Source organism: Enhydra lutris, unplaced genomic scaffold (assembly GCF_002288905.1).
Source record: "Enhydra lutris kenyoni isolate GAN:26980312 unplaced genomic scaffold, ASM228890v2 scaffoldscaffold27, whole genome shotgun sequence".
In the NCBI taxonomy this organism is placed as follows: Eukaryota; Metazoa; Chordata; class Mammalia; order Carnivora; family Mustelidae; genus Enhydra; species Enhydra lutris.
The window spans coordinates 27,100,291-27,116,947 of NW_019154111.1; the positions used below are offsets into that span (position 1 = coordinate 27,100,291).

Sequence of the window (16,657 nt, forward strand, 5' to 3'; positions counted from 1 at the left end):
TGCTGATACCTCTGGTCTAGGGAACCACACTTGTAGAACCACTGCACTGATAGCAATAACCCAGTGGTTCTCAAAACTTGCTTTACATTAGAATCACTGGGGAGGTGGGGAGGCACTCAGCAGGGCAGGAAGAATCTTTAATAAAACACACCATCTACCTGGGACTCACTCCAGAGGAGACTGGTTTAATTGATCTGCACTGGGCCTGGGTATGGGTGTAGGTTGAGAATCTTCCAGAGGATTCTAAGGAGTATGCCAGGACTGAACACTGTAACATTTTCCTGCTTACTATTTATAGCAATAATGAGACAGAAACACCTGTGTTCCCCCCAGAGGGAAATGATATTTAGAAAGTTGCACTCTGATGACTTGAAGCGGAAAGACTGAGGTTTAAGCCACTGCTCAGGACAGTGTAATTTCTCTGGACCTTGGTTATTTAACCTGTAAAATGATGATGATGATATTACATCATCAGCTTTTACAGAGATTGAATGATGGGACATAGGTGAAAGCACTTTGTAATCTCAAAGTTTTACACAGAAATAACAAGGGAGTAGACCCAGCATATCATGTATGGAGATCCTGAGTTGGTTCAGCTCTGAAGATTGGAAAGAAGTAGGAGGAAAAACAAGAAAGAAGATGGAAAGAAATAATGTAGGACTCCTCTGTGACTCCCTGCCAGAGAGGACTGAAGCAGATATCATCATCCATTTATCCTGCCACAGGTTCTGCCTCCCCTCCTCCCTTGATTTAAGAAAAAAAAAGGTATTTCCACAGGTGTTCCTAGTCTGACATAATTCCTCTGGGTGAGATATGGGCCTGGAGCGCACACACCGTGCCTGCATGGAACTGAGGGTTGAAGAATGGCTGTTCCTGCCATTAGGATCAGGACACTGCCATCGGTAACTGCAGCTGGAGCTCTCCTGTCACTGAGGCCGTTCCGAAGCGGCTGCTTTAGAGCCAGGTGTCTGGCTGAGGATGTGCCAGATGTCAGGAACTGGCCCTAATTCTTCTAATTTCAGGATAAACGTTACCAGGCAGAGGGGTGTTTAGTTCATCTCTGGAGGGCCTCAGGTGCCAGGAGAAGGGGTTTGGACTTTATCCTGTAGCCTGCAGAAGTCATTGGCTTTAATCTAAGAAGTGACATAGAATGGTGCTCTGAGAGTATCAGTTACGGTGATGGATTAGACGGGGGTGAGGCTGGCATCGAAAGGACAAACCGCAGAAGTTACTGAAGTAATTCAGGGGTTAGGACCTCAACTAGGGTAGTGACAGTGGAATTTGAAAAGAAATGATAAATGCAAGAAGTAGAGTGAATGAAGACGAACAATACTCGGCCTTCACAATTGTCAGGTTCTTGTAGTCGATACTGGCAGCCTTCAGCAACTAACGATGGATGAGAGCTCCCCTCTCCCTTGACTACTAGGTGGGGTCCTAGCGTGAAAACAAGTCTCAGACTTCACGCAACTACACAGATGAATATTTATCAACAAGCAGGCACAAAAAAAAAAAAAAACAAACAAACAACACTACACAAAAAATATTTGGTGCCACAGTATTAAACAGCATTCTAGATTCGGGGAGCCATTCTGAAGCTGTCAGTAGGCCACATTCAGAAGCTTCTTACACGTACTCCATTTAGGCAAGAACAGAAGTGCCTGTACAACATTCTAGCCAGCCACATATCTTGAACACCTGTTATTTCCACAATGAAAAATTATTTATCATCTTTTATGTTAATTAACATACCTCTAGTGCAGATTAACAGTGATCGTGGAAGCATTTCTGCATCCAACTTTATAGTGAAGATTCCTGATTAGTCTTTCAAATGCTAATTATCTACCCTGGAGTGTGCAGATGAAAGTTAACTCTCAAACACACACGCATCTCACTGAAGTATTCTGAAGTATACTGACAAGATATCAAGCATCAAAGATAGTTTCAAGGTCACAAGGCCATGGATCATGTTTGAGGAAGATGAAAAAGCACTGTTTTAATGAGACACCTTCGTGCTAAGGAACAGGAAACAGGTGTGGCTGATTTCAGCCAAAAACAAATTTATTGGAGGATACTGGGTAGCTCAGAGGATGGCTGGAAACGGAGCTTGGACCTGCGTGGTCAGAGAGTACAACCAGTAACAACACACGCTGAACTGATGGGAGATGCTTTAAAGTTGCTGTAGGCACGTGCGGGCGTCTTAAGTCACTGACACCACTAACCCTGGATGCTGGGGGCCCGCTGCTAAAACCACTCTGTTGTCCCAGGAGCCTACCTCGCTACGCTTCTGCAGTTCCTCAGGAAGCATGGCTTTCTGTGTTGGCTTTTTTGAGTCGACAGCTCCCAGCTGGTGTACATGACTGGTAGAACAAGAACGTGACATTTCAGATTCAGCCACTAGACTCCTAAGGTGGGGAATTCTCCAAACACAGAACGGCGGTTCAGGTGGTGGGAATGCAAAACCAACCAGCCAACCCACAAATTATGTATGTATAAATAAAATAAATGAATAAGTTATTAATTAAAAGGAAATTGAATTAGAAGTGATGGCAATGTACTCAAGTAGAAACATCTAGTAGGTAGTTGGAAATGTGACAGGTGTTCTGCAAAGAGAGTTACAAATTTGGGAATTGGCTAGTGACTGCTTTTAGAGTCAAGGCAGGTGTCTGGACAGAGTCTCACACTTCTTATTTACATAGGAGGAATCTGAGTCTGAGAGTTCTTTATCACTATTGATCTGCTCCTACCCCAACCCCCTAACATCTATTAAATGAAAATGAAGAAATTCAGGGCAAAGATAGGAATAAAGTATAGTTGATATAAAAGTATAGATGATACTAACAAAATAAATGGGAGAGAACTAGTGATTGTTGGAGGTCTATTGTGTTCTATCATTTTATTTAACACATGTTTAAGTAACAACTATTGTAGTTCACCAGGCCGATTTAATCTCGAGCAAAACTGGACATGTCCTGGCATTTGAGGAAATGAAAGCAGACTAGGGTGCAGACAACTGGGGGAGTGTTGTGGGAGTCAAGCTGGAGGTAAAAAAGGGCCAGGCTATAGAACTTGTCCATACCTGTTAAAGGATTTTGAGCTTTGTCCTAAAGTGGATAAAACATCTAAAGGTTTTAAGGTATTTGTTTACATACATGATCTCATTTAATCCCTACAACAACCCTGTGAGGTGGGTGTTATTGGTATCCCATTAACACATGAGAAAACTGGGGTTCAGAGAGATTAACTGACCTAAGAGCTACAAGGAGCAGAAAATGATGGGAGGGATAGAAGGCAGGCAGAAAGGGACGGCTTCTTAGAAAGGGGAAAGGAATTCATAGTTTTTGAAGGCCTACCTTCTGCCAGAAAAAAAATACTATTTACACAATATCTTTGCAAGAAAGGTTTAGTTACTTTTTTTTTTTTTTTTTTAACAGACAAACACCGGTTGCACATAGAAAAGAGGAGGAACCAGGCTCCAAACTCCAAATCCACCGGACTCTGCTGTTGTGAAGCACTGCCTCCCCTACATTTATTCAGTGAGTTCGAGTACAAATGAGAATCAGGCCTGGGCGACGGATTAATCACAGACCTGTACCCCTAAAGCCAATAATACATTACATGTTAATTTTAAAAATTAAAAATTAGAAAGAAGAAGAAGAAGAAGGTTGGTGGGGAGGTGGAAGAAGGGGAAAGGAACAAGCCAGGCTTGGGGAGCTCAGTGCTGTGTCGGTGAAGACCCAGGCGGTGATTTTTAAAAGGAGTCTTAATTAGAAAAGGAGGCGAGAAGGGCTTTAAAGGCGAGCCTAAGGAGCTTGGGCTTCAGCTAGTCAGGCGGACACAAAGCTACGCATTATGCTATAGGTACGAAAGAACAGCAACGCCTCCTGCGGTATTTACAGCCCACGTGCGGACCGTCCCGCCTGTCCTGGCCCAGTTTCGGTCCAGCTCCCGGCCGCGGCCTAAAGGCTTCATGGTCACGGTCTACGTGATCCTTGGTGGTCCTCCCGCTCCCTGTTGGCCCGCCGATCCTAAGTCCCAGAAGGCGAAGGAAACTGGACTGAGTCGGCACCCTAGGTAGGGGGTGCGTGTGTGCTATCGCAACGCCAGGCACACCTGCCGCAACCGCGGCGGCACGGACAGTTTGGGCGGGGAGGGGGCCGGGCCTCAGGGAGGAAGCGCGCTGCGCGGTTTGACCCCGGCGGCGTTCCGTACCGTCGTGGATTCGGCGGCAGGAACATGGCGGCCGCGGTCGAACCGGTAACAGAGAAAGTTTCCAACGAGGCTGGCCTGTGTTAGTGCCTGTGGCCTCCGGCCCTCGACCCCCTCCTGGCGTGCCACCTCCCAGCTCCGAGTCGCATGCTCAGCCCCCAAGGGCCCTCCCTTTACTGTATTGGCCTCAGAGCCGACTCGGGGTTGAGAGAGCGTTGGTGGCGGCGGCCGAGTCAGGTAGGGGGGTCGGGGTGAACAGCGGGGTGGCAAGACCTGAGCACAGACGCTGCCCAGGGCTCTGCATATTTCGAGAGCCTAGCTCCGCACAGCCGGTCACCCGGGGGAGACGTTGTGATACCTGACCCGGGAGTAGTTGATGGTGGGGTTTGAGGATGGAAGGTGGGGTGCTCCCTTTCCCCCGTGGTTCCCCAGGCAGTTGGGCCCCCAGTTATGGTTGCCTTCTTCCAAAGTAGAGGGGTGGTAGAGAACAGGCAGGCTCTTTCTGGAAGAATTGCTGTTGTTGCCCCAGTACTAAGAGATTGAATATTTAAGTTGACATTGTCCTCATTTGTAATGGGCCCAGAGTTAACATGAGTTCATAGAATCAAAGCACGGGAATTCCCCGACCTTGGGTGCTCAGTATGGTTCTTTCAGTTTTTGACGCCTCTCCTAGATGGGACGGAAATAGTTTCTGAGTCCAAAGCTGATGCAGGTGATACAGTGTGTAGTGGCTCTAGTGAGCCATTCCCTAGAGGTAGGTCACGGAAGAGAACTAACTGGTTTGGAGGAATTTGGATGAATTAAGTGAAGGCTGAAGTAGGCGAAAAGAGAAAGAGGCCAAACATTCATGGACTCTTCCTTAGTTCTGTTACTTATGAGCTGTGGGATATTACACTTTATTCTCTTATATTAATAAGCATCCAATAACTGGCATTGTTATTAAATATAATTATTTCTGTATTAGTCTGTTTCTTTCACAGGTGCTTGTTGAATACCTACTTGGTGCCAAATTTTCTGCTAAGACATGAGTACACAGTATTAAAGCCCAACTTTCAGAGACCTTATTGATGTAGTAGGGAATGTAGACCTTAAACAAAGGAGAATCAGCATTTTCTTATTATAGAAGAAGTGCAGGGATCATATAAATGAGTCAGGGGTAATCTCACCAAGAAAATGATTTTAGTGAGACCTGAAGAGTAGGAGTGAGCCAGGTATGAGGACTGGGATGGATCTAGGAAGAGGGAAGAAGTGTACCTGCAAAGGGGATAGCAGTGATACACTTCAGAACTGAAAGGTCAGTACTGTTGGAATACAAAGTTTAAGAGGAAAAAAGATGCAGTAGGAAAGTTATTCATATCCAAAAGGCCTTATAAGGCGTTTTAAGGAGTTTAGGCTTTATTGCTTAAGATGATGGGAAAACATTGGAGGGTTTTTATATAACAGAGTGAACTAACAAATTTTTTTATTTTACAAGGGACACTTCTTGGAGAGGGCAGTGGTAGATATAGGGAGACATTCAAGCATGACATGATGGTGGCCAAAATTGGGATTTTGACTTTGGGGATGGAAATAGAAACATTTAAGATATGTATAGGAAGACGAGTGGACAGGACTTGGTGAGGACTCAATATAGGTGGTGAAGGAGAGGAGGGTTAGAGTAGTATGCGGGTTATATAAAACAGACTCTGGGAGTTCCCCTATGCTGATTGACTCTTCTGTGTTCCATTTTTCTCTCTCAGGCAAGTAATTTCTCATTGAATCAAGTAATGGCCGACCAGTTGAAAAGACTGTGATGCTTTGTTGTTCTACTCTCTGATTCAGCCAGTTTGTCCTTGGAAGAAGTTCAGAATGTGGAAAGACTTGTAAATTAGCCATTTAGAAATATTCTACATGTTGATTTTGACAGTGTGGTAACATATATTCTATGATATGGATGTTTTGGGTATAACTTATATGTTTACCTTTTTTTAAATTATTTGTTTGCAAGAAAGAGCACGAGCACAGTGAGAGTAGAAGGAGAAGCAGATTCCCACTGATCAAGGAGTCGGATGTGGGGCTCAATCCCAGGACCCCGAGATCATGACCTGAGCTGAAGTAGCCACTTAACTGACTGAGCCACCAAGGCACCCTTGTTTACCATTTTTCTAGCATTTTACCTCTAAGAGAGCTGGTGCTTTTATATCTATCAGGTAGATTCATATATGTATATCATTAAGGAGAGAGAATAATTGAAGACGTGGAAATAGATGAGATTGCTCATAGAAAGTGTACAATGAGAGAAAAGCCTAGGCCTGGGATTGAACATCCAAGAAATGGATTGAGAATCAAGAGTCTGCAAGAAGACAGAGGAGGAGAAGTCACTAAATTAGAAAGAAAATCTGAATGTTGGTCTTTGAAAGCTAAAGGAAAGTTAGGTTTCAGAAATCGAGAGGAGTCTACAGTGTCAAAGGTTGCTTGAAGAAAGTGCAGGATAATAAGTAAAAAGGATGCATTGTTTTTAGGAGCTTATAGGTCGTTTTAGAATTTGGCAGAGTAGTTTGTCATATGGTGGGAACCATTGTTGAGTGGTGTGGGAGGTGAAGCAATCAAATAGTAGCTGTCAAAAGAGGATAGACGACTGAACTTGGAAGAGAATATGGGGGTGCATGAAGATTGGTTTTTCTGGGTTGGTTTTTTTTTTTTTTTGTATTTTTAAAAAGAGCTTTGTAAGTATTTAAGTGCTAATGGATAAGAAAGAGTGGGAGTTTGAAGAGCGAGGAGATTGTGAAGTTCTGAAGGGGTAGAGAGGAAAAGATATCCAGTATGGCTGAAAGATTGAGTCTTGGATAGGGAAGGGATACCCTTCTTCCCCTGTATGAGGAGATGTCAGTAGAGGTGGGTTTGTGGTGTTGGAAACTCAGGTAAGCTCTCTTCTGACAACTCTGTTGGAGGCAGTCATCTGGTGGGAGTGTAGTGAGTGGGAAGTGGGTGTCAGAGATTTGAGAATAAGGAAGAGGTTGGATAGCCAAAAAAGAGTGGAGAGTGGTGACCAAAGAAACAGAACGATGTCTCATGAACTGAGTGGCATCCATTGAGCCTGGTGTGTGACTATTTTTTTTCTTTAGCAGTATTCAGTTGTCTAAGCCCAGACTGTACCAACAACCCTTTGGTGATCTATATTCCAGCGTATTTGTTGAATGATTGTATTACAGGAGTGATGTTAAAAAAAAAAATGCAAAGCCCTCTAGATTTTATCAATGTCTAACATATAAGCAAAACAGATAAAGCCAAAATGTACCAAAGCAGATATTTTCTTTAGCAGTGTATGGTATCTTAAGAAATGATTGGGTGAAAATGTAATTGAGGAAAATCAGAATACTTAATTAAGTAGGCTTATTTGTAAAAAAAAAATCCTTGTTGAAGTAGAATTAGTAATAGTATTTGGAACATCCCAGAGGCTGTAAGATTGTCACTCAGTAAAATTCTTCTCTAACCAAATGGTTAATTAAGGGTTAATTCCAGGTTATCATATTTCTGTCAGGTCTTTCTTTTAGTGTCCTACTATTTTTTTTTTTCAAGATTTTATTTGTCAGAAAGAGAAGGCACATAAGCAGGGGGGTCTACCGGCAGAGGGAGAAGGAGAGTGAGAAGTGGGCTCCCCGCAGAGCAAGGAGCCCAGTGCGGGCTCGATCCCAGGACCAGAGGATCATGACCTGAGCTGAAGGCAGACGCTAATGGACTGAGCCACCCAGGCACCCCTCATGTGTCCTACTATTAAGAAACTATAATAAGCTGATTACAAACAAGTCATTTTTTGAATTTTTGTCTGGTTGAATTCTCTATGGATATTTAGTGTGACTGTGAGCTGTTGAATGGATCAGTTCTGAAACAGTATACCAGCAACTTTGAAGAATTATCTGGTATATAGGTAAAGCACTTTTTGACCACTGTCATGTTTTAAGTGCAATTTGTGGGGGCAGTCAAAGATTAAAATAATTATTTGGGTTCTTTAGCGAATAATTGTTAACTTTTTAAAAGTAAAAGTATAAAGTTTAATTTACAGTAAATATTGGTTAGCATTCTCACTTTACAATTTTGACTAGAAAGTTCAGGAAGTGGTTTGCCACAGAGATAGTATTTAGATCTAGAAAGAAGGTTTGATAATCCAAGTAATTTAGTAGTGCTAAAAGTACAGGGAAAATTATGGGTTAACTTTAGGGATGTACTTTAATACAGTTAAGCTTTACTTCTGGTAAGTTTATTAGTTAAACAATGTAAAGACTAAGATTTTATAGCCTGTTAGAGCTGCCTTGTAAAAAGATGGAGAGGATTTTAGGCAGGTAGGAACAGTTGCTATTACTGGATACTTAGTGCTTTTCAAATTAGACATAAATCATTCGGTTAGCTACTGAGTAGTTTTTGACGGTGCCAAATCCATCTTCTACAATCTAAGCCAGGTTGAGAATCTCAGATTTGCACATAGTAGTTGAAAAACCAACCACTGAAGTAAGAATGGCTTAGTCTTTGGAAAAACAGTTTCACTGATGGTGATTTAGTCATACTTCTTAGCATATGTTAAGTAGAAGATGCTGTCATTTTTATTTGGATAAACTGAGTTTTTAAACCAGAAACAATTATCATTAAAATATGTGCAAGTCAAATTTAAAACTGAGTTTCAGAAGAAACTTTATTTCTGACTTATTTATTATTTTGTACAAAGAAGAGAGAGATAACAGATAAATTATATAAAATTAACACTGACCTATTTTTTCTTCTTTTTAGACCACTGTAAACAAAAATTCCACCAGAGGAAATGCTGAAATAGGAGTTACGGATACGTTGGATTTGCTGGATGAAAATCAAGCAGCTAATTTTTCTACCACGGGGAGAAAACCCAAATTGCCAGATTACATGTGTAAATCACTGCGTTACTGCTTTAGTCATTGTCTGTATTTAGCAATGACAAGACTGGAAGAAGTCAACAGAGAAGTGAATATGCATTCTTCAGTGCGTTATCTTGGCTATTTAGCCAGAATCAATTTACTGGTTGCTATATGCTTAGGTCTTTATGTAAGATGGGAAAAAACAGCAAATTCCTTAATTTTGGTAATTTTTATTCTTGGTCTTTTCGTTCTTGGAATTGCCAGCATACTCTATTATTATTTTTCAATGGAAGCAGCAAGTTTAAGTCTCTCCAATCTTTGGTTTGGATTCTTGCTTGGCCTCCTATGTTTTCTTGACAATTCATCCTTTAAAAATGATGTGAAAGAAGAATCAACCAAATATTTGCTTCTAACTTCCATAGTATTAAGGATATTATGTGCTTTGGTGGAGAGAATTTCTGGATATGTCCGTCATCGGCCCACTTTACTAACCGCAGTTGAATTTCTGGAACTTGTTGGATTTGCTATTGCCAGCACAACTATGTTGGTGGAGAAGTCTCTGAGTGTCATTTTACTTGTTGTAGCTTTGGCCATGCTGATTATTGACCTGAGAATGAAGTCTTTCTTAGCTATTCCAAACTTAGTTATTTTTGCAGTCTTGCTGTTTTTCTCCTCATTGGAAACTCCCAAAAATCCAGTTGCTTTTGCATGTTTTTTTATCTGCCTGATAACTGACCCTTTCCTTGACATTTATTTTAGTGGACTTTCAGTGACTGAAAGGTGGAAACCCTTTTTGTACCGTGGAAGAATATGCAGAAGACTTTCGGTGGTTTTCACAGGAATGATTGAGCTTACCTTTTTTATTCTTTCAGCATTTAAACTCAGAGACACTCATCTCTGGTATTTTGTAATTCCAGGCTTTTCCATTTTTGGAATTTTCTGGATGATTTGCCATATTATTTTTCTCTTAACTCTTTGGGGATTCCATACCAAATTAAATGACTGCCATAAAGTATATTTCACCCACAGGGTAGATAACAATAGCCTTGATAGAATCATGGCATCCAAAGGGATGCGTCACTTTTGCTTAATTTCAGAGCAGTTAGTTTTTTTTAGTCTTCTTGCAACGGCGATTTTAGGAGCAGTTTCCTGGCAGGTAAGCATATTGTTTGTTTATTATGTCAGTGCCTATGATGTGTGATTAAATGCTTGCTTCAAGAGTTAAATTATTAGAATCAAAAAGTGACGTTCGCAATTTCAAAAGGAGACTCTTTTCTGATGCTTGTTTTTGTTCATGGATTTGAAGTACTGAATGAATATTGACAGTATAATTTAGTTTTATCTCTAGCAAAGAGGTACCAAAATGTTAGGAATACTCAGCAAGTGAAATGCTCCTGCCTTCTAATTGTTTATTAGTTAAACAATGAGAGATTAAAGATCCTTAAATATTAACATTTGAAGGGTGCTTAAAGATTGCACATTAATCCTACATGGTAGGAAACTTGAATGCCTCAGAAGACAACATTTAGAGTCTCTGGGACTAGCCCTAACCAGGTTACCCAGCTTCTGTCTAGTCCAGTGGTCTTTCACTACAACACATTTCTTTTATATAGCTACTTCCCATTTATGTCAAAGGTGATTAGATATATAATGTATCAGGTTCTTTATTAGATGAGTGGCTCTCATAAGAAAGAAAAATTGAGTTTTATAGTACATTTGCTGCCCATGATATGTTAAAGAAATTTAGAAGTTCTTTTGTAGACAAAGATATTTAAATTGCATGGTTGGAACTTATAATATTAACAAGCCTAGTCTTCTATTTAAACTTTCATTGACTACAGGATATGTCATATATTGTACTGGCTGCTGAAGATTGCAAGATGAATAAGAAATGTCTGTCTTAAGTCACAATCTCTAATGGAATAGAGAAGAGGCAGGCATGTAAACAATTATTACAGCGTGAGAAATGTAATTTGAGTACATCAGATATTAAGGTGTAGGGGAAAATGTACGGTCCCCTGTGCTTGATATAGTTTTCTGCTTTGGTTCAGTTACTTGCTACACAGTGATTTTTAGATGTGAGTGTTTGAAGGGAAATGTGGAGACTTGCCTGGGCATGGTGCCTCTTTGTCCGTGTGGGCTAGGGCAGGGAGCCTGTGTGGGAGTCGAGTAAATGATAAAAAACATTGTGGGTGTTGCCTGAGGCTATCTTCCTCACTTTACTTGCTAGTTCTGGGGACTGTCAGAATCCAGATGATGATGATGGAGGATGACGTCAGAAACTCTTAAAAGAGTTCTGTTTCTTTCCTTCACCTTTTCCTGTTAGGTCCTTTTCCAGCCCTAACCAATCCTGCCCCTGCATCAGCCTCATTCATGCTTGACACCTTTCCAGATCATCAAATCCTGTGAACCAGTTATTGTCTAAGCCACCATATCTTTCTTATTTTCTTATACCAGTGGTCTTCAAATATGGTGTGTGCACCATTGCAAGTACACAAAAGCTTTCCAAAGACTAGGTTAGCAAAAATAAGAGAATCCGTTTCCAACTTCTCTCCTTCCGTTCTATTCTTATTTTAATGTTAATGTATTTGAGAATGCCTCTCAATTTGGGTGTGGAGTGCTATCTCATTGTAGTTTTAATTTGTATGTCTCTAATGACTAATGATGTTGAGCATCATTTAATGTGTATTAGTCATTCACTTACCTTTGTTTTTGAAATACCTAAATCTTTTACCCATTGTTAAATTGAGTTACTTCTCTTCTTATGATTGAACTTTAAGGGTTCTTTTTATATTCTGGATACAGGGCATTGGTCAGATGATTGGGAAATGTTTTCTCCCAGTCTGTGAGTTATGCTTTTTTTTTTTTTTTTTTTAAAGATTAGGCTTGCTCATCCTTTGTTATTACCTACATACATTATCTGCATAGTACTAAATTATTTCCAGACCTTTTTTCTTAATGACACAGTTTGAAGAGTACAGGTTTTTAATTTCATGAAGACCAATTTATTAACTTATTCTTTATGTACTGTGTTTTTAGTATATCTAAGAAGTCTTTGCTTAACCCTAGGTCACAAAGATTTTTCTTCTATAGTAGTTTTCTTCTAGTGGTTTTATTATTTCAGCTTTTACATTTAGGTATATGATCTGATTTGAAAAAATTTTTGTCTATGGTATGATGTAAGGATCTAATTATTTTAAAATACAACTTTCTAACTGTTTCGGGAAAAGACTATCCTCTCCCCTGTTGAATTGCCTTGATACCTTTGTCCAAAGTCAGTGAAATATAAGGCTTTATTTCTGAGCTTTCTTTTTTGTTCTGTTGATCGGTAGGTATGTCTGACCTTATACTAAGAGTGTGCTGTCTCACAAGATATTTTCTAATTACCCTTGAAATTTCTTCTTTGACCTTTAGGTTATTTAAATTGGTTGTCTGACAATGGGATATTTGAGGGATTTCCCACATTTCCTTGTTATTGATTTCTAATTTAATTACATGTAATTGGAGAACATAGTTTGTATGATTTAGTTCTTTTATTAAGACTTGTTTTGGGGCCTGGCATGTTTTATTCTGGAGAATATACCATGTTCACTTGAAAAGAATGAGCATTCTACTGTTATTGGGTAGAGTATTTTATAAATACCAGCTAGGTCAAGCTGGTGGGTTTTCTTCCTAAATCTATATCCTTGCTGATTTTCTGTCTATTTCCGTTAGGACTTAGAGAGGAATATTAAAAATCTTCATCGTAAGTGGCTAAATTGTGAGTTTGTCTTTTCAGTTGTGTCATTTTCTTATTTCATGTATTTTGCGGTTCTGTTCCAGGTGTGTATCTACATCTTTAATTACTATACCTTCTTAACATATAGACCTTTTTTAATCATAATAAACACCCTCGCTGAGTACAATAGAGACCTCATGGCTCACAAAACCTAAAATAGTAACTCTCTGGCTCTTTACAGAAAGTTTGCCAACTCCTGTTGTAGGCCAGTGCTTCTCAACCTTTAATGTGCATTGAAATCATGCGGGGGATGTTGTTAAATTTCTGAAGATTGAAATTGATTTTGGGAGACAGCTTGAACAGTTAAAGGTGATACAGAAACTCCTGGTCAAAAGTATACCCATTGAGTAACAAGGTACTAATTTAGCTTTTAAGACTAACATGCATCTGGGGCACCTGGGTGGCTCAGAGGGTTAAGCCTCTGCTTTCGGCTCAGGTCATGGTCCCAGGGTCCTGGGATCGAGTCCCACATCCGGCTCTCTGCTCCACGGGAGCCTGCTTCTTTCTCTCCCTCTGCCTGTCATTTCCTCTGTTTGTGCTCTCTCTCTGGCAATAAATAAATAAATAAAATCTTTAAACACATTTAAAAAAAAAAAAAAAAGGACTAACATGCATCTTACCTGAGTTGTGTCTGTATTGTTAGTTGCTTTTGGTAACTGCTGCCTATGGTGTAGGCATTGTGTCTTTGATGCTGTTAAATTTTTTCAACTTAATTTAATTAAACTCTAAAGATTTCTCAAACTGTGCTCTGCCAGGTGTTCTGTGAGATGTTAATGAGTGTCCTCAGAGAAAAAGTGTCAAAGAAAGAAACATTTCCAAACTTAACCAGGAAATCCTTGACCATATTCCTCATTAACCACCTCCTCCCACTGCACCTGTTAACCTCTCTGTGAAACATAATTTAGGAAATATTCCATTAGATTTACAGAAAGTCCCAACCCTTTTGGCTGATGAAAACATCAGAAATTTAGATAGTGAAAGGCAAAAAATTAAGAGTTTTGTAAGGCCAGGACTATTTTTGGCATAACATCATTGTTAATACAAGTAAGTCCTAAGCCCTATTTAAAAAAAAAAAAAAAAAAAAAAAGACAAAGAGACTTAAACCTTTTGAGCTCATGATTCAGCCAAAGATAGGATCAGTGAAAGTAGAGATAGCCTGAAATCAAGTGTAGCTAGCTAGGAGCAAAAAAAAGGACCTTGACTAAGGTGATAGTCTTACCCTTAGCACAGCATTTTCCCCTAATATCTTGTTGTGAAGTATAATATAAAGAGAACTTGGAATAAGTTGATGAAATGTAGAGTTGAATAATGTTCTGACATGGTAGTCTAAAAATATTAAAAAAAAAAATGCTGAAAGACTAAAGAGAGCAGTTGGGAATGTAGGATGATGGATTTCATTGAGTTAATGACCTAGCAGGCATTTGGAATGAACAAAATTTTTTATAGTAGGTTTACTTTTTTAAAGTATTTTTAAGCAGTCCAATGTACTGTTATTTTACTACTAGAGGAGTGAAATCAAACAAAAGCATGGGATTAATCTGTCTTGAGCACAATCGTAGCTTGGACTTTAATTTCCAAAAATGGGCTTAGCTACTTTTTCTTATTTTAAGCTTATTTGCATGTTAGTTTTGGGTTTTGTTAGTTTTACTTAGCTTAATAATATATAAATTTTTTTTATTAAGGAAAAATTTGCATTTAGTAATAGTCATGCTTTTTTGTGAGTAATTTTGCAGTTCTGACCAACACAAATAGTTGTGTGACTACCACTACCGCAGTCAAAATACAGAGCAGTTGCATTACTCTCCCGCATTCCCTCCTGCTCCTTTGTAATCTAATTCCGGTAGCTGGCAACCACTCATCTGTTTTCTGTCCCTAGCCACTTTTCTTTTGCAGAATGTCATATACAAGTTGTACATTTTATAGTTGTTGGGATCTGGCTTCTTTCACTTAGCGTAATTTATATAGATTCATCTATGTTGTGTATATGTTTATTCCTTTGTATTGCAGAGCAGTGTTCCATTTTATGGGTATCTCACAGTTTAATCATTTCTCAGATGAGGGATGCTGAAATTAGTTTTTGGTAATTATAAAAGTTGCTAGAAGCATTCATAGACGGGGTGTTTTGTTAAGATAAATTTTTATTTTACTTGGTGTGGGATTGCTGGGTCATGTGATAAAGATGAATCATTTTTAACTTTTAAGAAACTACCACACTGTTTTCAGAGTGGCTGTACCATTTTGCATTCAGGCCAGCAGTGTCTAGGAGTTCCTTTTGCTCCACATAATAACCAGTGCTTGACATTGTCTACTTGTTTTTGTTTTTTCAACCATTCCGATAGGTGTCTAGTGCTAATTCATTGTGGTCTTATTTTCTATCACCCCAGTAACTACTGATGTTTATCTTTTCCTGTGCTTACTTGCTATGGTAGGTCTTCTCCGGTGAAGTACTTGTTCAGATCTCTTGGCAATTTTTAAAAATGTGGATTTTGTTCTTTCTTTATAGTCAGTTCTGAGAATTCTTTATATACTCTAGATACGAGTCCTTTATCAGATATAGGACTTGGAAATATTTCCTCCCAGTGTGTGGCTTATCTTCTCTCTTAGCGTGTTTTTTGAAGAGCCGAAGTTCTAAATTTTGCCACAGTCCACTTTATCAATTTTTTTCTTTTATGAATCTTTTGATGTCCTACCTAAGAAATCTTTGACTGCATTTGAATAGAATCCTAACTAATTCCATATGGATAGCTTTGTTCTTTGTTTTTCCATAGTTTTACTGAGTTTAATAACATTCTCAGAATGAGTCAGTAGTATCATTCTAAATCATTTACATTAAAAATCTGGAATTTACCATTAACTTGTTGTGTTCTATTCATAATCTCATTCTAACTTTAAAATGGAACATTGCAGCTGTTGTTTCCTGCAATTTGTATTATGTTCATTGAATGTACTATTTGCTTTCCTCTTTTATCCTTGTTTTTTTAAAAAATAAGTCAATGAGATACACTGAGTACCACAGCATTTGGTATTAGTATTATTACTCAGCTATAAGTTTTTCAGAAATTGTGATAATTGATTATTCATATAAGAATAAAAGAATATAGGGGCGCCTGGGTGGGTCAGTGGGTTAAAGCCTCTGCCTTCGGCTCAGGTCATGATTCCAGGGTCCTGGGATCGAGCCCCACATCAGGCTCTCTGCTCAGCAGGGAACCTGCTTCTCTCTCTCTCTCTCTCTCTCTCTCTCTGCCTGCCTCTCTGCCTACTTGTGATCTCTGTCAAATAAATAAATAAATAAAGAATAAAAGAATATATCCAGATACCCAAGGAAGTATATACCCCATGGCTCACTCTTTGGTTTAGAGATTCTCTATGACATCATTCACGTGAGATTTTATATGCCTTTCCTTGCCAACCATTGCTATTTGCAGTTTCCATGGGAGTACGATATAACTTTTTGAGGAAGCCTTTTGACCCATACCAGAAAAACTATAAGCACCGTTGATTTCTCTATAGGGAAAAGCAATGGCAATCACTGGGTGGGACAGATGGAACAAGATCAGCCTCACATCCAATAAAGAGATGAAATCCACAGATGCAGCAGTTTCATTTCTGGCAAGATGGCAGCATCAGCCATATTACTTCACTTGGCATGGGGAACAGGGAGTTTTCAAACCTGCTGCCAAAACTAGAAGTGCACATGTTTCATAATTTTTTGTTTTGTTTCATTTTTCTTTCTAAAGTTTTGAGCTATTTTGGTCTAGATGAGAGGTGGGGGGGACACTAATTTTTTTTTTTTTTTTTAGCTTAAGGGCAT

At 39.3% G+C, this 16,657-nt stretch overlaps 1 protein-coding gene across 1 annotated transcript in view; it reads left to right on the forward strand.

Annotated features, from left to right (window-relative positions):
• Positions 1–4,271: 4,271 nt before the first annotated feature.
• Positions 4,272–16,657, forward strand: part of LOC111152025 (transmembrane protein 168) — a 37,126-nt gene continuing 24,740 nt past the window's right edge. The window contains exons 1-2 of the mRNA XM_022510298.1: positions 4,272–4,443; positions 8,968–10,224. Of these exons, the coding sequence (XP_022366006.1) occupies positions 4,354–4,443; positions 8,968–10,224 (1,347 nt within the window). The 5' untranslated portion in view covers positions 4,272–4,353. The remainder of the gene's footprint in view (positions 4,444–8,967; positions 10,225–16,657) is intronic.